This window comes from Uranotaenia lowii, chromosome 1 (genome assembly GCF_029784155.1).
Source record: "Uranotaenia lowii strain MFRU-FL chromosome 1, ASM2978415v1, whole genome shotgun sequence".
NCBI lineage: Eukaryota > Metazoa > Arthropoda > Insecta > Diptera > Culicidae > Uranotaenia > Uranotaenia lowii.
Window position 1 is genome coordinate 151412252 of NC_073691.1, and position 24548 is coordinate 151436799.

General features: G+C 41.9%; 1 protein-coding gene across 3 annotated transcripts in view; it reads right to left on the reverse strand.

Moving 5' to 3' along the window:
- Positions 1-24548, reverse strand: part of LOC129740505 (calcium-transporting ATPase sarcoplasmic/endoplasmic reticulum type) — a 42053-nt gene that overhangs the window by 12794 nt on the left and 4711 nt on the right. For 2 of the 3 annotated variants that reach the window (XM_055732200.1, XM_055732202.1), the window contains exons 2-3: positions 20904-21047; positions 4508-4525 (exon numbers count right to left, since the gene is read on the reverse strand). In XM_055732200.1, coding sequence (XP_055588175.1) covers positions 4508-4525; positions 20904-21021 — 136 coding nt within the window. In that variant the 5' untranslated portion in view covers positions 21022-21047. Of the gene's footprint in view, positions 1-4507; positions 4526-20903; positions 21048-23220; positions 23818-24548 lie in introns of those variants that run through there. The other variant, XM_055732201.1, reaches the window with a different exon arrangement.

Sequence of the window (24548 nt, forward strand, 5' to 3'; positions counted from 1 at the left end):
CGGTGTAGGAAGAAAAAAATAAACAATTGACTCCAAGCGACAAAATCGTGCAACCGTGATTACACTTTTCAACAACCACCATCCATAAAGAAAGAAAGAACGTTTTTGTACCTTCTACTTTGCACGATGTGGCTGTTTCTACGTCGACATTAATTTCCCAGACCAGGGACCGTGGAAGCAACCAGAGCCAAACCTAGATTATGGACATGTAAATTTGGAATGGCAACAGCAAAAAAACAAAAAAAAAAAAAAAAATAAACGAAGACGACGATGGCACAACCTGCTGTTCGTAGGTTGCAAAAGACAGGACAGAAGGCACACAAAACCATCTTTTGCATTTTGTTCAAGTCTGGATAGCTGTTAATTATTGAATAGGACGTATGCATATAGATAGCTTTATGTTTTTTTAGGGTTTTGTGAAGCGAAAGAAAGACACAAGTTTAATTTGAATGGGGACATTAGACGTCCTTCCAGTTGGAACATCAGAGAGCAAGGATTTGGTCTAAAGGACCCTTATCTCCCCTAAGGAGGAACCTAATTCGAGCGACCAATATACATCTGTATATTTGTATACAGTCTGAATCCAGGTATAGGTCATGGAAACTGGTTCAACCGACGAGCGTCGTCGGGATACTTTACAAACCGCGTATCAACTACTTACTCTACGTTCTTATCTGCATCATTGCACTTGGTAGCAGCAAAAAAGTGCTGAGAAATCATAAAAGTATCAAACAGGCCAGGCCAGACGCTGATATTGAACAGACGTAACTATGCACATGGCATTGTTTACATTGGCTGCAATTTTCAACGTAAGTGACCAAAGAAGGATTATTTGAGTAAATCTGCTAACGATTAACAATAATTAGTAAATTTGAAATTGTATTTCACGTAGTAATACGGAGTAATACGCCCCAAAACTGAATCAAGCATAATTATGGTTGAATTTGAGAGACATCTACACGCTCCTTTTTTCGAACTCAAAATTAAGTTGTTTTGGTTCAAAACAGCACCTCAGTGGCAGCCCTCAAATTTGAGTTCGACTGGGCTATATCAAAACTAAGTTCTGCTAGGCACACTTAAAACTAAGTTCGGTAGCCGAACTCAAATTTATCCTTTTATTTTCAGGGAGATAAAGGAAGTTTGCGGAACCGAATGTTGCAATTGCATTGCAATTACAGAGCGGTGGGAAAAATGGACACTCCCGGTCAAAGCAAACAGAGGAAACTTCTGCACATTTCAAGCTGCTCAGCATATGATGACAATGACGGACAGAATTTTACACTGACAACGGCGGACATTCCATTATGACGTTCCTTCAGTTGGACCCAGTTCCTTTTCAGTCCAAAAAAGAGAGTTCAATTTTCAGTTCAACTCAGTCGAACTCAGTTTTGCTCCCTCGCTGAAGTAAAAAAAATGGATAAGTTTTGAGTTCGCAGTTAGAACTCCATTTTGAACCGTCGCTAGGAGGAAAAAGGGAACTTAACTTTAAGTTCATAGAATCGAAATATGTTTTGAAGCTCGGTCAAACTTAATCTTGAGTTAAAAAAAGAGTGCGTACTTAAATTATTGCTTTCCTCTTGATCGTAGTTATCGAGGCAATCAATGGCGAGGAACCAAACAATGTAAGTAAACGTATCCATAGTAGCCTAGGGGTATTCTAGTACTCTAAGCGAATCTAGGGATAGTTTGAGTCCTTCCACTTTCCAAAGTGCAGAACAGTTAATGGGCCCAGCAACAGAGGAAAGAACTACAATCATGACAGATATTTAGACCAACCAGAGCCCATGGAAGGACAACGAAACTGAGTTAAGGTAGATCAACGGAACCAGGAACTGGAAAGTAGTCAGTTTGGGGAGCCATTAAGAGATAATTTTACAGGGAAGTTCGTTGGGCCGGGATCGTTGGAAAGTCGTCGGATTGGAGCTATTAAGAACTCGTCGAGCCGGAGCCAGTTGGACCGAAGTCATGAGCAAGTTGTCGAACCGGAAGGTCTAGTCCGGAACCAGATTCAAGGCTGTCGAGCTGTGAAATCGATTGAAAATTTGTCGGACCGGAGCCGTGAAAGGTCGTGGAACAAGGGCCACAGAAGGTCGTCGAGGTGGGAACCACTGGAAGGTCATCGAGCCTGGAATCAGATTTTTGGCAGTTGAGCAAGGAAACAGGTTGAAAGGTCGGTGGACCAGAGCCTTTCAATATCGTGGAGCAATGTCCATAGAAGGTCTTTAAGCCACTGGAAGTAGTAGGGTTGGAGGGTTGTCGGACTGGTGGCTAAGGAAGGTCATATATCCTGTGCCTGGTGGAGGTTGAAGCACCGGGATGTACTGGAAGGTTGTTGAGCCGGGGCCATTTGGGAGTTATCGGACAGGAGTCATGCGAAAGTTGTTGGACCGAGAGTTACTGATAGGTAGTCGCTAGAGAAGGAGCCTGGAACCACTGGAAGGTTGTCGGACTAGGGACCATTGGAAGATCAGCAAGCTGGAGGCAAAGGAAGATCATCGAGCCGGAGACATTGACATGTCGTCAGACCAGAGTTACCGGAAAGTCGTCAAGGTGTGCCGTCTAGCCGAAGTCGTTGGAAGGAGCTCGTCGTCGAACCAGAGCTACTGTAAAGAGTCAAAGAAAGTCCTCGAGTCAAAGGAAGGTCGTCAAGCTGTAGCTGTTATAGTAAGGTCATCGGATCAGATGGACTGGGATCATTGGAAAGTCGTCGGATTGGAGCTATTAAGAACTCGTTGAGCCGGAGCCAGGTTAAGGCCATAGAGTCAGTAGCTACTGGAAGTTCGTTAGGCCTGGAATCAGACGCACGGTCAACGGACTAGAACCACCGGAAGGTCGTCGAGCTGGAGCCAGGTGGAAGTTGTAGGACCGGGAGGTCGTCGGACCGAAGTCATGAGCAAGTTGTCGAACCGGAAGCCACTAAGGTCGTCGAGTCCGGAACCAGATTCAAGGATGTCGAGCTGTGAAATCGATTGAAACTTTGTCGGACCGGAGCCATGAAAGGTAGTGGAAAAAGGGCCACAGAAGGTCGTCGAGGCGGGAACCTTTGAAAGGTCATCAAGCCCGGAATCAGATTTTAGGCAATCGAGCAGGGAAACAGATACAAGTGTCTTCGGACCTGATCGTGGGGCAGTGCCAATAGAAGATCTTCAAGCAACTGGAAGTAGTACCACTGGAAGGTTGTCGAACTGGAGGCGAAGGAAGGTCATCTATCTTGTCTCGCGTGGAGGTTGAAGCACCGGGAGGTACTGGAAGGTCGTCGAGCCGAAGCCATTTAGGGGTCATCGGACCGTAGTTATGCAAAAGTTGTTGGACCGAGAGTTACTGATAGGTCGTCGCTAAATAGGGAGCCTGAAGCCACTGGAAGGTTGTCGGACGAGAGACCTTTGGAAGATTGGCAAGCTCCTTTGACTCGACTTCCTTACAATATCTCTGATTCGACTACCTCCTAAAGACTCCGGCTGGACGACCCACCTTTGGCTCCAAGACGATGACTTTCGGAAGATTCCAAGCTCGACGACTTCCCGGTAACTTTGGTCTGACAACATCCCAATTTTTGTCGAGCGTAGCAGGCCCTTGGAGGAACTAAGTGGAGTTCATGGGGATGACGGCGACGACAATGGTGTTTGGTTCTTAATTCTTAATGGGTCTCATAATTTGTTTTTTTTAAGTAGCTTCTGAGGACAGTTACAAGCTTCCAAACTTGTACAGTCGTCAAATTGACGCTCTAAGGGCTACATACCGTTAAGATCAAGTACTCCACGTAGTCCTTTGTGAAAAATCGAGTCGAAGCTACATAATTGAAGAGTTTCGTGTTTTGCCCATCAATGTGGATAGCAAAACAAGCATTCTGTCTTGAAAAGGGATCTATGCTGAAATATTAACAAATTAAACGTCTGCCTCATCGTCTTGTCAATTTCTGTCTATATGCATAAATTTGCTGACAAATCTGAATAGCACAAATTCAATAAAAGCCACGCGGCTGACGTTCTATGAGCTGATTTCGATAATAAAGTTCATTTTATTGCATGGCTTCAACACATGACACACTTGTAGGGATTATCATTTAAGATTATACAAAATTTGGAATCAAAATTCATCCAATGGACTATTTTCACTTATACTTGAAGATTAACGGATTCTCAAGTAATAGCTTAAGCTCGAAATCAGCCAAAAAGAGTTTTGTCGAGCACAACCGAAAAACGTACAGTCATCTGATAATAACAATCTTATCAAATATAGCTCCGGAAAGGGGGTAAACATTCGATTTTAGATTGGGGTTTGACAAATTTCCGATTGAGTAACTAACTTTGAGACGTATAAGTTTGAATTTTACTTAGGAGGTGTTTCGTCGTTGATTCGAAAATTTTGGATGGACAAATTTTCAATAGCCGTACGTTTATGGCATTGAACCCAATTCATTTCCAGCGTAGATAACGATGATGACAAACCAGGATGTTGCTCTGCTCTTCGTTCGGCGATGCTGAGATAGATTAAAAACAAAACTTACCCTCTTCAGCTGGGAGCTCTGTAAGACGAAACAAATAAGATAAAAAATGCGTTAATATTACTCATTATTCAAATATGTAATCAGACACACTTTTTTTTGTGGTTAACTCGTAACGTTTCACATTGATGCCTCAATTGTCCCGAAGATTTCCGTGTTATCTGTACGTGAAAATGCGATGACCTAGATCCGTTTGTCGACTGACATCAACCATACAGTCAGTCAGGTACGAAAACAGACAAATTGACGGAACGCCGCCCTCATCATCACCATCATCATTGGATGAAAACCACGTGAAGCTGTTATCTGTTATCATTCGAGAGTCACGACGCCAGGATGATTGAAAACGTATATGGTTTCGATTCATACACTCGAGTCGTACTTTGGTGGAAGCAGACGGAAAAAGGAAAATGATTTCCTGCTTCTTTTATGGGTTAGTTTGGAAGAGTAGAACTACTTAAATTTGACACCGAGCTGCTTTCTGCGGCTTCAGAATCCGAGGAATGGATGGATGGGGAAATGGGATTGATTTTTGTTCCTATCCTACTCTTCAGTGGTTTCTCGGCAAAACTCTTATCCACATTTATCACCGGAAACGTGCACGAGTGCTAAATGCTCCAAGTATGGCTCTCGTGCTAGAAGTCATCCCAGTGGAACGGAATCATATGGAGAAGATTCAACCACTTGCTTCTAAGATTTACCTTAGGGAGAGAATCTATGCCAAATGAAAAGCTTTCGACCAGATTTGAATTACTGTGGGTTTTTTTAATATATACTCTCAACGAAATAAAATAATGTTTGTTATAGATAATGTTTACAATTGGAAAACCACGTCGTAAGCGAAAAGTCTACGAACTTTTCAAAGGTAATGAAAAATGATAATTAGGTTATATAACATCGACACCAAATTACTGCCCTAGGGAACACCTTTACTAAAACATATTAAAAAAAAAGTAATTTACAAATTTTGAATCATTTTCAAGGGTGCATGTTTTTTTTTATCTCGAAAATAAACATAATAACCAACTGAAGTTATGATCCGAGGATTGTTTATTATTATTGTACAACTTCGAACTCCGGAAGATGTTCTCCTATGGCTACAATTGGAGTTAATCAAGTCGCGGCCAAAACAACACCCCTGAACTGGTCTAAAAATACTTCCGAACCCAAATTACACCATAGGCCGTTTTCGTGCAGACTGTACCAGGGAGCTAGTGAGCCAGTTGGAGAAATCTAATCCCCGCGTCGAATGGCAACGGGAATAAATTCTTTAAAGCGCCCCGAGATTGATTCGGAAACGCGCGCGCATTCCCGGCAAGAATCTTCACAAGCATGTATGTTTATCCCTCCCCCCACCCGGGGTTTATGTTTATAAATAAATATATTGCAATATTTGGATGATGCTATCAAATTATTATTGCCCTCTTGTGTGTGTGTTTCGACTTTCCAGGGAAACGCCGCCAACGCGCGGCTGGTGTTGTGGAGATATTTTTTCCTTGGAAATTTTCGCTGCGTCCCGAAAAACATGCCGCCACAAGTATACTACTAGCTAGACAGCGTGAGACCATCGCGCGAGAATTTTTTTTCCCGCGGGTATAACGTGGATGAGGGAAAATTCTTCGGTATATCCATATGTCCCAGTCGGGGTTGGGACCCGGGAAAATGAGAGTGCGACGTCTAATAAAGCACCGGAAATTGATCGGAAGCTGTGATTGGGTTGTGAAAAACATGCTGAAAACACTATTCCAGCGCTGATGTGGCACTAACTGGCGATTTTATGAGTAATTAGTGAGGAATTTTAATGTATTGGGAGGTAAGTGAGACAAGAGTTCTAGAAGAAAATTTCTACTCTACTACATCTACTATCCGTAGATCTATCGCAAATGTATCTCATTTTCAAACAATTCTAAATGGCAATCATTAGACTGTATGTATAGGCAATCGAAAGCAATAATTATTTCCCTCTGATTGCTAAACAAGCGCGAATGCATGGCGGCTTTCGAGTAGCTTCGCGCAGCACGAGGATGATCCACCTATAGAGCAGGTTTAATTTAGATTCCGTCGTTGACATTTAGACTTTGTACCGGGCGGATCATTCTATTGCCAATCCAAATCCCTTGGATCAAAGCCACGGTCGAGTGTGCAAATCACTTCCACATCTTTTTGGCCGTTTGATTGATCCAAGGATTAACTGCGCTAACTATCCGGATAGGTATTAGCAGTAATAGCTTTTATGGCGCGCATCAATGGGCAATCGTGCTGCCGCGTTAATCGATCTGTTGCGTCGTCGTCTTTGGGATATCGACATTGACACGATTCGGGCGGTGCGTTATAAATAATCTTATTAATTGCAAAAGCACACAGACCGAGTCGCTGTCTTGCCTCTGCCAGACATGCGACTTAGTTGACGACAAACGGACTAGCTAGAGCTATTAAAGAAAAAGAGGGAGGCGGGTGGTGTAATGTACTCCCAATTTACTAATACTGCTGCGGTATAACTTGATGCACTTAGTCAGTCTCAGATCGTGCTTTAACGAGCGCGACATCGATCGATCCATGACAGACACAGACGACGAAGGCGGATTGTTGTTGGTCCAGGTCAGCTTTGACGTCAGAGGGCGATCATCTTCTAGAGTGGAGTTCAGCCAACCATTTGTCTAGAGACGACAGCTTAGCTCAGAGCCACCCGATGCATGAAAGGGGAACGCTTGAAAATTCTACCCTTTTAGATTTGAAAAGGGAGGTGTGAGTTTTGTTTTCCAGTCCTAGAAAGGAAAGACAAAACTTTATTGAGACTAACTATGCACTTCAAGCTACTCGTTGTAGCTGGTACTGGTTCTAGTTGATGACGTTAATACACCTTTTCTTTGTTCCGACTTCGAGCAACGTGGAAGTTTGTGTGTTCCGTCAAAGATGTGTGCATCCATTTGAACGCCTTCATGGAATATTTTAATTTTTACCACACCTCAGTCCAAGCTCACTTGAGTTGAAAATCCTAGTTCTAGGTTAGGAAACGTGTTTATGTATTTTTCTTCAATCTTAAAACAAAAACAAAAGGGTAATCTGGACACCCTAGTTCGGTTTCCATACAATTTAATACAAACTGGAACCATCTTCCAGAACCGAGAAAACTCGCACAAAGCGAACGGTTTGTTTACATGCGTGACCTTGCACTGGACCAAAACCAAGACGAAATTTTAACAGGAAAAAAACTGGATCATCTCTGTCATTCGAAAAAATTACCCGATCAATTAACACCTAACCTAATCGATCAGACACACTTTGATCCATCTCGCGTGACACACGCTGATGGTTCCTCCTCGAGGAAAAATTATGTCAACTCCCAAGGTTCCCGAATATCTTCTATTCCGGTTTTTTTTACGGCGCAGTACCCTGGGCACGTTGATTCTCATCAATTTGTTTACATTTTAGCAGCTGAGACTGTTTTTGGCAAAGCTTGCCTGCCTTCATCTTCGTCGACTGCGCTCCGAGGGTGACCCAAAATAGCTGCCGCCCTAACCAACCAACTAACTCGCTAGTGTGGCGTCGTGGCTGCTTGGTGTGGTGCCGTAAGGTAAATATTTACTTACCACCACAACACAAGACACACACGCTACCGGTGTGGCCAATTATTTGAAATATCCTTCGCGACGAAAGGTGCGCCGTATCAAGTTCGATGCGCCGCGTTCGTTTGAAAAGGGTTTAGGTGCCAAAACGGTGATAATTTGATGATTTTTTTGCTTTCATGTGGGTTGGCCGGTACCGGAATGTGTCAAGAATCGTGAGGAATATCATACGTTTTGCAGGTGTGATTTGCGTCGGTGGAAGTTCGTTTTGATCCATTTAGAGGAAAAATAAACCTTGAAGTCATGATTTGACGTGACCTTTTTGGCGTCAGATTTGTCGTTAAATTGTTGAAGGACTCTTTTCATTAATTAATTCTAGCTTTGGTTAAAAATAATCAAGTTTTGACTAAAAGTAACTAAGCGTGTAAGGCTCACATTAAAACAATTCTGCAACAACCATCGAACAACTTAACGCCAAATAGTTTATTAGCCGATTCAAAAGTAATATAGCGTAGCTGGAGATAGTCGAAGACTTTGTCTATCTCGGCTCACTGGTGACCGCCGGCAATGACACCAGTCGTGAGTTCCGGCGGCGAATTATCAGCGGAAGTCGTGCCTACTATGGACTCCAGAAGCAACTGCGGTCGAGAAGACGTAGCCTTGCACGAAGTGTAACCTGTATATGACGCTCATTAGACCGGTTGTTCTCTACGGGCACGAGACATGGGTATTGCTCGAGGAGGACCTGCGTACACGCGGAGTATTCGAGCGACGAGTGTTAAGAATCATGTTTGGCGGTGTGAAGGAGAACGGAATGTGGAGGCGAAGAATGAACTACGAGCTCGCGCGACTCTACGGTGAACCCAGTATCCAGAAGGTGATGAAGGTTGGCCGGGAATGTTGCGAGAATGCCGGACGACTCTCCTGCAAAACAGGTGGTCGCTACGATTTCGGTAAGAACGAGACGAGCAGGGACGCAACGAGCGAGGTGGTTAGACCAAGTGGATCGTGATCTGGTGAATGTGGGATGTCCGAGAAATTGGAGAACGGTTGCCATGGACCGAGTGAATTTTAGGAATGATGTTCGCAAGTTATGTCTTGAGACGGAATACTATGAAAATAAAAAAAATAGCCCTGATCCAGAATGAGCAAGACTAACCTTGGATCGACAGAATTTGCCAGTTGGATTGATGAGATCCGAGAATTATGAAACCTTCGAACGCAAGACTGTCAAAAAGTTGTTTTTGGAGTGGATGTCAAATGTTATCATCCAGTTTCATTTCTTGGATCATACACTCTCCTCTTTCTATCGTTGAAGACTTTGGTAATGTACTCGAATACGATTGTTCTTTTTTTTTTTTGGATATGACGACATGGGCTGGTAACCACCCCTCCGCTACTCTACTAAGGAAATGAAATCCAGTTGAAACGGCCATGTGTAAGAGGGTGTCTGTCTACTGGTAAAAATTTAAAGTATTTAGAAGAAGTCTCAAAGAGCGGTTAGAGAGCTTAGAGCAAAAGATACTACCGGTTCCTGTGGTTGAAGTACATGTTGTAAGCGTTGCTAGTCATTCGAAGGAGGTCGCAGTGATCTTGCTGTAGTTTGGTTGAATAATGTTGCAGTGGTGTTCGTGGGGGTTAAGGGTTTCTCTTTGGCGAGGTAGTTCACCCAGCCACCCTAACGTGGAGAACGAACGAAAAAGTTCGTTCAGCAACCCAGCACCGGAGGGCCACCAGGAGATGTGAGCCGCTCATGTAGAGCGAAGAGGCGAAATCTACAATCGAGCGAAATATACGAGCGAAAACGAGGGTAACGATCAGGGATGGTTCAAGGCCGGTCAAGAATGAAGTGGCCAAGGCATTTTTCCGCTTTTTAAAGACACAACTAGCTGTACACTAACTACATTAAAAGCAAAATTGTAGTGGTATCAAATATAAGTCTGATATTGGACAAACTTGTGGACCTGTGATATATTGGTTAGCTCAAAAGGATGCTCATCAAGTAACTATCCACCATTTTGTGCGTTGTCCAAAAACACCGTTCCCTAATTCGTCCTGAACATCAACAGCTGTTCCGAGTTTAAAAGCCAGTTAAACTCAACTCGAGAGCTTCGTGCGCTAAGCTCTACGCCGTCGACCAACAAACGTTACGCCGTCGGATTGACCTACATCGGTACCTAGTTCAGCATCCAAGGTGGGGCCAGGTACTAATTAGCCTAGGAGTTTAACCTTAGTCTTTCCGAACTTCCCTACAACATAGGCTATTGAGTGGTAAGCGTGTCGACCCTAGGGATTGATAATAGTTAGTCTAGTCTTACAATTTCGGCAACATCGAGCGAGCTTTGAAGGTTAGGGAGGTCTTGTCGAGAAAGCAGAGATACGTGCTCTCACCAAGAAAGTGATCGCTTGAGTCAAAAACCTTTATGAGGTGAGGATACGGGCGACAAGTATGAGCGAGTTTCTGCGTAGAACGCGTCCGAACTCGCGATTGAAGCTTTATAGTTAAGGTTAGAGCTAGGTCATGCATGATGTAGGAAAGCCTTTTGCATAGGCTGACTAATATCGTTTCTTAAGGCAGAGTGACTATCGATGCGGAGGAGTCATTTGAGTCGAACAAGGTGATGTCTTCTTCGGGAATCAACCAAGTCATAGTTTAAAGGAAGTTCCGTGTGCAGTGAAAGGAGCGACACTCGATCTATTCTCAACTCTTGACTCTTGACTTTCGTCTTTCGACTCTCGATTTAACTTTAGACTCTCGATTCAGCTTTCGACTCTGGAGTCTTGAATCTTGACTCTCAACTTTCGACTCTCTTTTCTCAACATTTGACACTCCACTTTCGACCCTCAAATCACAACTCTCAACACTCGACTCTGAACTCTTGACACTCAGCTCTGGACTCTCGACATTCGACTCTGAACTCTTGACACACAACTCTGGACTCTCGAGTGTTTACGAGGATTGGTCGGACCCTGAGTAGTCAGGAGAGAGATCAGGCCGCGAGACTTCAAGAGAATTCATAAATGAGTGTATGCAGGAAGTGGCGTCGCTTATGAGTATTATTGCTTTGAATAAGTCAGATACAGAGTAGTAAACTGAGGAGACGCGATCCCTCTCTGAATTTATCATCTGGGTGAACAACTACTAAAAAAACCGAAGGCCTAGCAAAGAAGGTCTCAGAAATGATGTACAACGGAGGGCCGAACATATCGTTTGAAGTTGGGGTATTTAAAGGTGGAAATTATGAGGACAGCGTTAAGCATAACTTATTTTTGAACATTGGCCGCACCCCATCTGTTCATATCTGGAAAAGCAGATAGCGCTTGCCAAAAATAACCAAAAAGTGATGCTGTTAATCCCTTCGCTTTGATGATGGTGGTAATTTGATGCGATCACAAGTGCGATCGCACTGCTAAGGCAGTCAGTCAGTCAGTCATCTGGCAATATTTCTCCCAATAATATATATCAGCTGTTGAAGCACGCAAACGGGTTCTGAGGATTTTGGATTACAGACCGGGGAGTTATTATCTCTCCATCAGGCGCAGATCAAAAGATTGGCTTTTTTGGCCCGGTTTTCAGTGAGAAGGCGCTATAATCCGGAGAAGATCAAAGACTTCGAACGAAATTCGAGTCATAAATGAATCAGTCCGGTGATACGTGCGCGAACACCCGAATGAGTAACTGTGATCTGCAGAATTTCCGAAATGATTAATCTAGGAGGGATTGAGAACCTCGAAAAAATCGGGAAGGAGGATTAAATTAACGCTTCTTCACACCACGCAAACTGACAGGTACCAGACGGTTTCGTTGCGTTACTTTCCATCCGTATATCTATGATTGTTTCTTTTCCCTGGAATCCAACCAAAACACGTGGAACGAGTGACGTCACAGGTGTGCAAATCATCACGCAAACCAAACCCGGGTAGGTGGGTGCGTGTATTGGCAATATTTCCACGCTTTCGGCACAGTTGTAAATATCGTGATGGAAAAAAACGCGAACAGCTCACGTTCATCCATGGTGAGTGGTGCGTTGCTCGGAGAATAGTAAGGGGAATGTACAGGCTGAAAAGCGTTTGTAATTATAAACATCAGACATCTTAATTCTACCCATTCGATCCGTATCGGGAAAACCGACGGCAGGAGAAATGTATCTTTTCTCGATCGATTGCTAGGGCCGGGATCGGTTTTTCGAATCTCGCAGCTGTAATAATTTTATTTTCAGACTACAATAAAATTTCTTTTATGGACTCTTCGGTTCAAACCCCTCCCTGGTGATTTCCAGGCTTGACGCTGCCCCATGAGTGGGAGTATTGCGTGTTGGGTGCGCTGTTTGTAGATCGGAAAGGAACATTTAGATATTACAAATGACTGTGCGGATTCTAGGAAGCTCGAGTTGGGAATAAGCGTTAGGGGAAACGAGAGTGGCGTTCAAATATTAAGATCGCTAGAGAAAATGTTTTCTCTTAAAACAATAAATAACATATGAACTGAGCAAGGCCGCCACATGATTCCCGATGGATGGTGGGTGTAAGAGGAAAATTTCCCTCTCGCTACCAGTTGCTTTCCACTGCTGCTGGGTTCACATACCGGTTGATGGCTTTAGCAGATGATGATGCGTTTGATGTTTGCTCTCTGACAAAGAAGGAAATGAAAATTGCTCCATCCAGAGAAAGCAGATGAGCAACGGGGTCAGGTTTGATTTACAACACAGAAACTGCAGCATCTGCTCGCTGCTGGTCTGTTTATCTACCCCGTCACGAAAATGGGCCATCGATGCATCTTCTGGCTGCCCTTGTGCGAAGTCAATGTCTGTACTACAACAGCAAAGTTCGCAGGATAAACGCCTCAGGAAAGGTCACTCTGCAGGCGAGTGAGTAAGTGAGGACCAATCAATCAATGGATGATGGGGAGATGGGAACCGTGTTAGGTTTTTTTTTCCTGCACTCTAATGTAATGTACTCATTAGACCGATTCGTTTCGATATAGTGGGCACGCAAAACCACCAGCTAAGCCAAAACGGAAATTCACGTGGGGTCTGGCGATGATCCCCAGTGGCGAGGATGATGCTGCACATAGCATAAGCTATCGTTAAAAGCGTTTCAGATATATCGGATGTACCGATGTGAAGCAGAATTACCTACATCGATATAGAGACACCACTTGAGTGTCACGCTTCAAGTACCCACACTGCCTGTAGGGTAGTAGAATGATCTGCATTTGATGTTCCTTTCATGATTAAAAAAGACTCAACATTCGTTGAATGAATCATTCAGAAAGAAATTAATAGGTTGAACTAAAATTGAATTTAAAAAAAATAAACGTTTGTTGATCATAAATCGAAAACAACATATGAATTTCACCAAAAATCAATTCATGTATCCAAGTCATTGAATATCAAAAGCAAGATTTCTTACGCTTTCAATAACCAATGAAAGGAATACTTTTTCTACTGAACATGACAATCACATACATATGTGCCTATATCAAAATTGTGGGAAAAAACTACCGGGAAAAGAACCGAAGGAATTTTGCCCTGGTCTATCTACGGTTTGCTTTACTAACCACTGAGGAGTTTGGGGAACAAGGTTAGTGACAAGTACAATGTCAAGTGTGACATTTGATGGGTTTCTTCCCACACACACATATGTAGGTACATATCTCTTTGGCATGGGGAAACACTCGAATGGGTTGACCGAAGAATGAGACGGGAAAATCAGTGCCTTCGTCATCATTACGAGCCTTCCTTCCGTCTTTCTTCGATTTTCTCTCACCACTCCGAAAGTCAAGAAACTTGTCGTTTTTCAACACTTTAAAAAAGGACTTGACCGTTAGAGTGTGTGATAGACTTGAAGCATCAATGTCGAAAAAAGGACGCAGTGTTAATGTTTGACAGCTTCAACTAAAAATATATCAAAAGAATTTCAGTATTTTTTCAATTCTTTGAAAGAAAAGCTAAAAAAAACTTGAATCAATTTTAGATGCGAAATTGTACCAATTTTAACTGCAACAAATTTTTAGTCATTCAAGCGTTTTCTTGGCATACATATGAGGTTCAAAGTCCAGCCACTAGATGGATTCATCAATTTGACCAGGATGACTGTATCACTAAAATTAACTTTTAGGAATCATCGCGGTTTCGATAAAGTTGTTACTTAGTTTTAAGTTCTTCGCCTCGTCAAAATGAAAGTATAAAAGATCAATAATTATACTGGTCAATCGTTAATGAGTATCCAAAACAGAGATCAAACGATTTTTGATTTTAACTTTGTTTCAAGCGTTTGCTATGAGCCTTGCTTAAAATTCTCAAACCAGTCATTAGATGTCACTACCATAAATATTTCAATTCGATTTGAGCTTAAAATTGTATAACGAATCGAGCTCAAAGCTTTTAGTTTTGTTTACAGTCTCGACTGATAAGGTTACTTGCTTGTAAATCTGTGACAAATTGGAAGTCTGCCGGTTTCACAAATGCCACTTGATCGTTAAACTATTAGTTTCAAACAAACATCCCAAAACTATTCATCTGCTTAGCGTATAGCGAGCATTGTGAGGCGCCGACCTAATGTTTTTTTTTTGTTTTTTTGTTTTTCTGGGATTTTAACACTCTCGTGTTATTCATCCCCTTAAAGCGCCGACCTAATAATTATTTTATTAAGCTTCAAACAAACAGCTGTTTTGTATGCCTTCGTAAGGATAAAAGCTCGAGCCGACGTGGGTACAATAAAAACCACGACAAAATCCGTCTTATCGGCATGTCTCACAGCCATGACGACGACGACGAAGTCGACGATGATGCCGGTATATGGGAGCAGAAAAGGATGTTTGCCTACGGCATCCTCTCGTCTCGTTTTAATTCGAAACGGTGCGGTCGCGGGGACTGACTGGTGGCGGTGGCACTAATCAGCTTGAAGATTGCTGTGCTTTGTTGCTTCGGGAAAGGTATATGAAAACATCAACGGTGTCAGAGAGAAAAACAGCTGATTATCACGCCGAAATCAGCCGGATTGAGGAAGTTTTTTTTGTGTATTTGTAATTCCTCAGTCTGGAAAGAAAAATGTTGACAGAACTTTGCTAAACTTTGATCAGTGATGTAAATAATCTTAAGAGATGTTTTCTATTTACCTCGCCGAGAAAAATATTTTTTTTCACGAAGGTATGTTTAAAGGACTTCCGTACATTCATCATTATCTTACAATCGACAATGTAGAACTCAACTATCATTTTAAAGAGCCGTGGGAATAAACATTCGGTCAGCTCCAATAGAATCAAAATCCCCCTGCAGCGCAATTCGAACGATTACTTTGAGCTCCAATATCCAATATGGAATAATTTCCGTAGCCCGAGGAGCCAGCCAGTTCGATTGTAGCAAACGGTCTTATCAATTGGGTAAATACCGGTCGGTTACGTTTTACAATTTGAAACTGCCCGTTTCCCTAGTCGCCCCCGCGTTCCTAAAGTCTTCATCGATCGCTATCAGTGGGTAACAGAACGAAAAAAAAAAAAAAATAAAAACGCGACAAATGATAAGCGAATCCCTATATTGAATCCACCTAGAAACTGCTGAAGCACCGATGAATTGGCAATTATCGGTATGGGAAATAGCAAACGTGTCATTGAGTTATAAAAATGAAAACTATAGACGTGATTATCAAATTATAGAAATCAACATATTGAATGAAAAAGTAAAAATTCATTTAGAAATTTTGGTGTTTTCCCTAAAAAAAACTTAAAAAAATGATATCATGTGTTTTTTTTTAAATGCAATATTTTTTGGGGATGTTTTTTCGCAATGTTTAAAAATATCTATTTTTAAACTGTGACCCAAAGATGGGTCTTGACTCAAACATTCAGTCAGCGAAACTTTTTTTGTAGAGAAATGAAACCAACTGTGTTAGATGAAATTTCAGGGACTAGATAAGAGAAAATCGATGTTGAAAAACATGCGAAAAAAATTCGCCTTGTCTCCCGGTGAGACTTGAACCCACATCTTGCGCCTCTCCGGGGCCCATGTATTAACATTCTACTACCAGGAGACCAACCTGGCGTATGAATATTATACTGGTTGAGTGTCGATGTCTATCGGAAACGCATCATTTCTCATCATAACTGACAACCCGTGCAGTATATGAGAAGGCAATGCAAATCTTGCCGTACCTAAAAATATCCAAGTTTGAGTCCAACTACCGTAAGATGAAAAGATGGGAATAGAAATAGACCAAGAAAAATGATTATGATCACATGGGAGAACTATTCCCTTCATTCCGATAGACATCGACACTCAACCAGTATAATATTCATACGCCAGGTTGGTCTCCTGTAGTAGAATGTTAATACATGGGCCCCGGAGAGGCGCAAGATGTGGGTTCAAGTCTCACCGGGAGACAAGGCGAATTTTTTTCGCATGTTTTTCAACATCGATTTTCTCTTATCTAGTCCCTGAAATTTCATCTAACACAGTTGGTTTCATTTCTCTACATTTAAAAATATCGTTCAGAAAAGAATTGTTTTTAAGCGCTTGTATACGTAGTTCTAAATCTGGCCACCAGATGACACTGAATATGGTGCCTAACTTGGCTACAGAGCTTTCTGTCAGAATAAATTTGAAAATGCGCATAAAATTGATAATTTCTTGATTGCTTGATGCCGAACAATCGATCTTATCGATCAAAACAACTAGAACGCATTCAATTAGCGCTTTGTTGTGGATCAACTTCAAGGCGTCTGAAGGGTTGAGGCCATCGCTATAATCTTTTACAACAGCCACCAGATGGTGATACTGGTGATTAATTGATTAGCAGTTACATCAGTCAGCCACTGAACACCCATAACCATAACAGTGGTAATTTATCAAAGATACAATAATAATTTTACACGATTTATTACTACGCTAACAGGCTTAACCATCTGCAATGTATCAAAATATGACAATCGTATACGAAATCAAGATGCTTCGAAAGAAATCTTAATACATTACATACTAGCTTCTCGCAAATATCTGTCTGATGGAGGTGTCTATTTACGACTCTCCGAGTCAGCTATAGGATTGGGGTGGTTGTCTTCTCTAAAAAAAAAAACGCAAGTAGCAAATATACGCACGCACGAAATCACGCCGAATTGGACCGAGAAAATCGTGCGTGCACAAGTTGGAAGCCGAGTGGGTGAACAAATCACCCAAATTACTCGGTCCCAATGTGTAGGATGCTATAGCGTATTTGGATACGTGGGTGCATGCGTTAATACGGCAAAAGTACACGTGGAATCCATAATTAAACAACTCTCTTGAAAGGTAGGGAGTTTATGAGCTGCTGCTCTCGGTACGACGACGATGGTATCAGTTTCTTAAACCTTCTTTCCTAAAACTTGTGGAGCTCCCCCCCGGATTAAGCGATAGCAGGAAAATAACGAGCTGAAAGAATTATTTACCTTTCTGCCGGTGTTGGCCGTGAAGGGGCAAGTTCACGGGAAAAACAGATTCCCACACCTGTGTTTCTATACCACATTCTGGCACTCGGAAAGGTGTTTTCTCGAGTCGATAGACTTTATTCGCTTGCTGCCGGAGGGCGGAAAATTGTATCGAGATACAAAACACCTCTAGAGTGCGAATGTGCTTAAAGACATCAGCTTTATTTTCTTTTATGTACGCCAGCCAGGGTGTGCCTACGTACGTATTCACTCTGTAGCTGGTGGGCCAGATATTATGGGTGGGATTTTATGGGCCTACCAAATTGAATTTGGAGCCTGGATTGAGCGATATGAATAATGTGTCATGGTCGAACGCGAAGCAGCGAGGTCGAAGTTTATGGAATGTTTACCATGTACACTGAATTTTGACAGATAATTTAATTTATTGTCAATAATTGGAAAAAAATAAACGAGATACGAGACAAAATACTAAACCTGAGTATAGATTAATGGGCAGGTAAATAGGCAACATGGCCAAAATGTTGAACCATTTATGGACTCAGGCAGGTAAATGTAAGCTCATGTTAAGAACAAAACCAAAATGGTTAAATCTTGAAACCGAGTTCGTGGTCAGATAAAGACCAAAATGGTGAAAGCTTGAACCCGACTATGAACTAAGGACTCATAGTAAGGTAGAGATCAAAACGGTAAAACACTTGACCCAAGTATGAGCTTATGGCCAGGTGAAGAGGCAAAACTGGCAAAATATTAAAAAGGGAATTGAAAAGGGATCAAATTGAATTCTGAAGGGTGGAGAAAACTATACATAAGAAAGGTTTGTCGAAAGCGATAAACATTTTAAATAGGACCAATAAAGGGGCCAGGGCCAAATTTTTTTTTTTAATCATAGGTTTGTTTATTAAGGCATTTTACTTTTTATAAAGTTTCGTTTTGCCGAGTGTATCACTTTATTAATCTATGTTAGTAGAAGGGGGAGCCGTAATAGTCGCTAGCAGCCAGGGCCAAATTGTGTTTGTTGAATAGAAAATAAAGGCAAATTGATTAAAACATTCAATCATAATACGAATGACTTTTTTCAGCTAGTACACTGTCAAGGTCGCAGCTAATTTCGGCAAACATGTGTATTACTTTGGCAGTCACAATGTGTATTACTTTGGCAGTCAAAATGTGCGAGAGAAAGTGGTATCACGCGAAAAATGAGAAACGTGACTTTCGGTTAATTTTCTGGGCTACCAAACCCAGTCGAAAAGTAATGTACATCAGATGTGGCGTCACGCAAATCAGCAGACCTACTGCCTCGCGGGGGTGGATGTGATTACAATGTCCTAGCTAGTGCCATAAAATCACAACGCCCAGTTAGTTTGGTTTATTTGCTACAGCGCAGTTGATTTCGCAGCAGGGAATCTCGAAAGTGCCAAAATAGAAACGCGACCGAAGCTAGGGTCACCGTCGTGATAATGGTTCGATTAGTTTTTGAAAGTTTTCAAGTAATTGTGTGCTGTTGCCATTTGCAGAGACATGCTCAATTTTTTTAATTGACAATATTTTTAATCATTTTAAAGAGAAAAAAATACAAGAACCTTAAAATTGTATCGCAGCATGTTTGCCAACCGTTGTGGGCGTGGGAATAAAATTTAAAGGAAAACATTCCCCGAAACTTGGTTTTCGCGAAATACTAACATGCTAGAGCTAGTTAGAATTAACGAACAACCATGGTGTCCCCATGAATTGTGATGGATAGTCGCCAAATGGCAGTGGGGAAAATTGTGTGAGCAGTTATGGAAAATAGCCGGAATGAGCGTAGGAACCGAGATTATTGTGCCTTTTTGGAAATCAATCAAAACCGAAGGTTTATGTTGGACTAGTCAAGGACTATTAAGTCATTTAAAGTAATTTGTCTTGGAATGGCCGATTTTGTATTTGGCTTCTAGATTCCTTTTGCGAATCAGCAAATAAAGTGGTTTGTCCTTTTTCAAGTTGGGTACGGAATACTGAGAGCGTTTTTGGGCGATAGCTTTTTGGGAAGGGAAAGTTATTAATTAAGTTGGAAACCGACACTATCACCTGACACCGGAATTTAAAACTTAAGAGTAGGAGCCTCGTAAAACGGTCCCAACGAGCAAAATTGGTTTCTTGATTTTTTTTTCTTTGCTTCGGGTTATCATCTATGTAGTTATACTATACAAATCGTTGGGGAAAGCTAGTCCGTCGCTCAAGGTGAACTCGAAGCAGTGGGGATAATGATCATTTAATAATTTAAAAAGAACAATGAGTTCTGTTTATGACTCAATCAATGAAGGAGATGTATTGCGGAAATAAATTTATATTTCCAATGTGTTTTGGACGTTAACCCTAGTTTAAAAATAGAATACACAACGTGATGACGACAAAAAAATGAGCAAAATATGACTCCTGTTCCAATCAAATTCATCGGAACGATAGTATCGCAAACAAGACTAATCTCCTAAACAATTTAACACCGATTGCAATCGACATCGGTATCTCATTCAGATGCGCATTCGTCCAATTCCCACAGAACCCCTAAATCAGCGCTCTAACAACTGCTGCTGTTGTTACTTGCCAATATATTAATTACTTAGAAATCCACGCGACTAAATGCGCAAACATCTTGTTCACGTGTAGAACCCGGTACAATCCCATGCAGGGAAGACTGTTTTGCATATCACAGATGCAAATCGCCCTTGCCCTGTGTCCAGCTTCTGGCAGACCATCTGCTGTTATCGCGAGGCAGCTAAACTTTCGACTGCGCACCAAGTGCTTCTTCTGCGGGTTCAAACTAGAGATTCTTTAAAGTGCAAAAATCTAGACTCAAAGGCACGCGCATGTTTCGGTGTCCCCAAGAAAGAAGTTATTGGGTGTCGGTAGGGGACTCGGATGTAACTTGAGTGCAAATCTTCGCTACTAACTAGCTAACGTAGGTACGGAACAACAACACAAAAACACCTATTATGGTCGAGGGCGACTGACGCAAATGCGCGGAACCAGCCAGTGCGAAACATTTTTCTCTAGACTTGATTCAGCTCGCACACAGTTTAGGAGGAGTTTGTTCTGGGGCGGCGTTGTTTGCTGGATTGGTTTGTATACGTGTATGTGGGTACCTGTGCTGCTGCTCTTGTTCGCAGCAACTGCGTCTTTCCCGGCTTCCCTCTACCACCTGAAGATTGATTTAGCTAACCTTTACAGGGAGAATGCGCGACGTCAGCAGGGGGTAAGGTGAGTCACCGGCGTGGCGTGGTGATTAAATCAAACGGGAGCTCCTGTTGCAATTTCCCGCAATCGCTCCTCTTGGATCAATTACAAGTTACAACAGTCATTGAGGCACAATTTGTGAAACGTTGCAAATTTACTTTTGAAAAACAATAATAATAAAGAAAAAAAAGAGATCACTTACCATTGGGACCGTACTTCTTCTGGTATTCCTTAACCTGGTCAGCGGTCAGACCCCTCTCTGGATCTACTCGGAAGGCGGAAAGCACTTCCTCGACGGTCTTACAATGGCCGTCCTCCATGGTGATTTATCTAGTAACCGGCAGTTCTGTGGAAGTACAAGAACAATACGGTATGAGCACAAAAGCACTTCGAGATTCGGGGTTTCTTAAAATCGTCGGCACGAGATTCTTCCTTGTTTTCGGGATTGCAGAGTAATTCCAAAAATCTGTGATAACGTTTTTTCGGGGCACTTTTTCAATAATTATTGTTCCTTAAAGATAATTGATTTCAGTCTACGTAAGCACTTGTTCTCCGGTGACATTTAGTCCTGTTGATCACTGCAGATAGATCACACATTATTTGCTAGTAACAAAGCTCTGTATTTTCTATAAGCTACAAATGGGAGTCCGGAGTAGCATCGTTGGCAGGGGACCGGTACTTGAGCGAATCGTGGAATTTAAACACTTGTGCACACACTGTTGAATTCTTTCGGGATGGGCTCGCGGGCAGCCTAATGTATGTTTAGTCCCAGTACATTTTATAGCTGATTTAAATCGAACATTTATAAATGAAAGGCTTTGAGATGAATGTTACTTCTTTCAATATTAAGCAATGTTGGTTTAATTTCCTTAACATTATAATTATTCAGTTTCTGGTTGTTGAACAGTTGAGAATGAGTTCAGATGCTAGCTAATGCTAATTTAACTTTCATAGGTAGCCCTACATTGAACCAGTTTAAAGGATTTAAAAAGTATTAAGTTTTTATCTAGGTCGAAGTTCATCAAAATTATAGAACCTATAATTTCGAAAAGGATTCAGACAGTAATTCCAGTAAAATGAAGAACTAAATTGTTGTCTAGTGTGAAATTATTGTCAAGGAGCATTAACAAAGAGAACCACTTTTATTGAAAAAAATATTTTTCAAGTTCAAAACAAAATATATTTGTACGTGTTTTTATTCGAAAGAAATATTCGATTTATCATTTCGTACATACAACTTAATGACGGAAGCCAATTTTAGCCTTTAAACTCAAATATTGCAGAATACCTAAGTTTTTTTTATTCACTAGACCGAATGATATTAATTTATCGTCATATTTTCTTTCCCCAACATCTATTCGATTATCTTAATGGTTTCATCAGCCATCGGTTTTTTTTATCCATGGATTGCATCGAAGCATTTATCTTTGAAGACATCATTCTTTCTTCATCCACTAAAGCTGAACGGGATTGTAGACCAATTAAAAGAAAACACAATTATTAGCGGCCTAAGATTGCGCAAAGAGGTTTGTGCTCATCGATCAGAACTTATTACCTACTTTTTGTACCTTTTTAATTGTTAATTGTTGCTCTTCATGTTGTTCATGAATGTTATAAGACATTTAAAGGTGTTAATTATTTATTTTGATATATTTTCCATAATTGATTGCTCGTGAGAAGAGACGTTTCAATCCAAAATTAGCAACGCCAAATAGGTACCAGAAAATGTGTGGTGACAATTCGATTCCACAACCGAAAAAGAAAAAACATCCGCTGAACATTCTGCTAACGGTTCTCGAAACAACTTGTTGGGCAAGGGTACATTGACATCGTTACATCAACGTCTGTACCTCGTCGTCAAGAGAAAATCGACAGGTGCGATTACTTCGTTTCGTGGTTCCTGACAACTGATTAGAAATGGAGCTGTTAAATTGTTTGTAGAACAAGTTACTAATTTACCACTAAAATGCTGCGCTAAGTTCCCAAGTAAATGCAGTTAATAATTTACAAATCGGCACACAGTTTCGACAAACCCATTGCCCCCGGTCGCTATTTGTATTGGTGCAGCCCATATAGCGAGAGCCGTAGAAGATACATCGAAGACGTGTCGGCTAGGAGCAGCTGAAGGCAAAGGAAGGTGCAAATGGTGCTAAGAAAAGCTACACGCATGCAGCCGGACCAATAACCAGACATTGGCCAGGTATTGATGACAGATGGGAAGGCAAAATAATCATGTAAAATGACGATGTGTGCAGGAACTGCCGAAACCGTCCTCATCATTCCGTTCAACATTGTCCGATGAGAAGACTCGAGCAAGCACAACATAACCTATAAATCGAGATCCGGGACCTTTGGCAGTGCATTCCGTTCCCGGAGCGACTTCGTCCGGGAACCACCATTTGTAATCATTTCACAAAACAGCCCACCCTGTACGTAGTCTTGGTGACTATCACGTTTTTGGATTCATTTTTTTCCCTTTCTGCTAAACCTCGGCCTACTTCTATTCCGTAAACACTTACGTGGTGATTTGTGGTATGTTGCGCGATTCGCGTCCGGATTTCGAGATTCCCCCAGCGCCCAGCGCTGCTCGATTCCCCTTGCACTTTTTGCACACACGCGAATTCGGATAAATTCCCTTATTACAAAACTAGTTAACTCTACTCAGACTTTGTAAAATATAAATATTGTTAACTTAACAACTACGATGTATAAATTAAAGTATCACAATGTCGTGTATTCCCTCGTTTCAGGCTTGCTTGAATTTTCGATCTTTTCTCCCTCGGCAATATGATGGTAAAACTTGCGGATCTTTTTGTACTACTAAAAACACCACTGCTACTCGGGGCTCTTTTCTCCAGCGAGCCAGCCGGGGGACGGAATATTCTGTGAACGTGCACCCAACACCAGCCCTCTCTTTTACTCGGCTGTTCTGTAAACGCTCTCACACTTCTCCCCTCTCTTTTCCACGAGCCGATGTAAAGAAACTTCTCTTCTCTCCCGCACCGCTAACGGATACTCAACAAACACCGGCGCTAGCAGCAAGTGTGTGTGAGTTGGTATCCCGTTTCCGCTTTTTGCACAAGACGACTCCTTAAATCCAACTTTTGATTGAATTCGCCAATTGCTTCCTTGGAAAAAAATTATAAGCAAAGCTTTTCGGCAACGATAACGAATTTTCAACAAGGGTAACAGCAGCAGCGAGCAACAGTAAACTATTAAAGTACGAAAACGCGAGCGTCATTATTTGTAGAGGGAAGATGATTGGAAATTGAAAACCCGCGGAGCCCGAACGGACGCGAACCGGAAACGGTTTGTCCCAGCTAACGGTGATGGTGCATTGTTGTTGCAAAACACAATACCGAACGAACCAGTGGCACAGGAAACTGTCTCAAAGTGGTAAAAGCTCCCGGTCTTCTTTGTTGGGCGGAAGGTCGCGACAGAATAAACGGCACCGATACTAGACCAAAGCAACGAAGAGGAAGAATAAACTGACTGCTTGAATGCTTGCTCTGGATGGAGCGAAACTGGAATTTGGACTTTGTGGGAAGATAAAGAGAGAGTAAAAAGGTGCGAGAAATGCACACACCACTACAGTGAAGGCTCTCCGCGCACCAGCTGGTGATAACTGCGAACGTGAACCGGTTTCCTTGATTTTGACAGTTACCCTTGTACGGTACAAGAGTAAGCGAGAAGGGGAAAACGAGAAAGGGGTGAAAGAAAGAGAGCAATGATGGCCGCTTCACGGACAACGGCTCTTGGCTGCAGTGGGTTTGAATGAAATTTAATATAAGAGTATTGAACCCCAAAGATCACGGTTGGAATCTTGGAAATTTGAATAAAAAAAGGG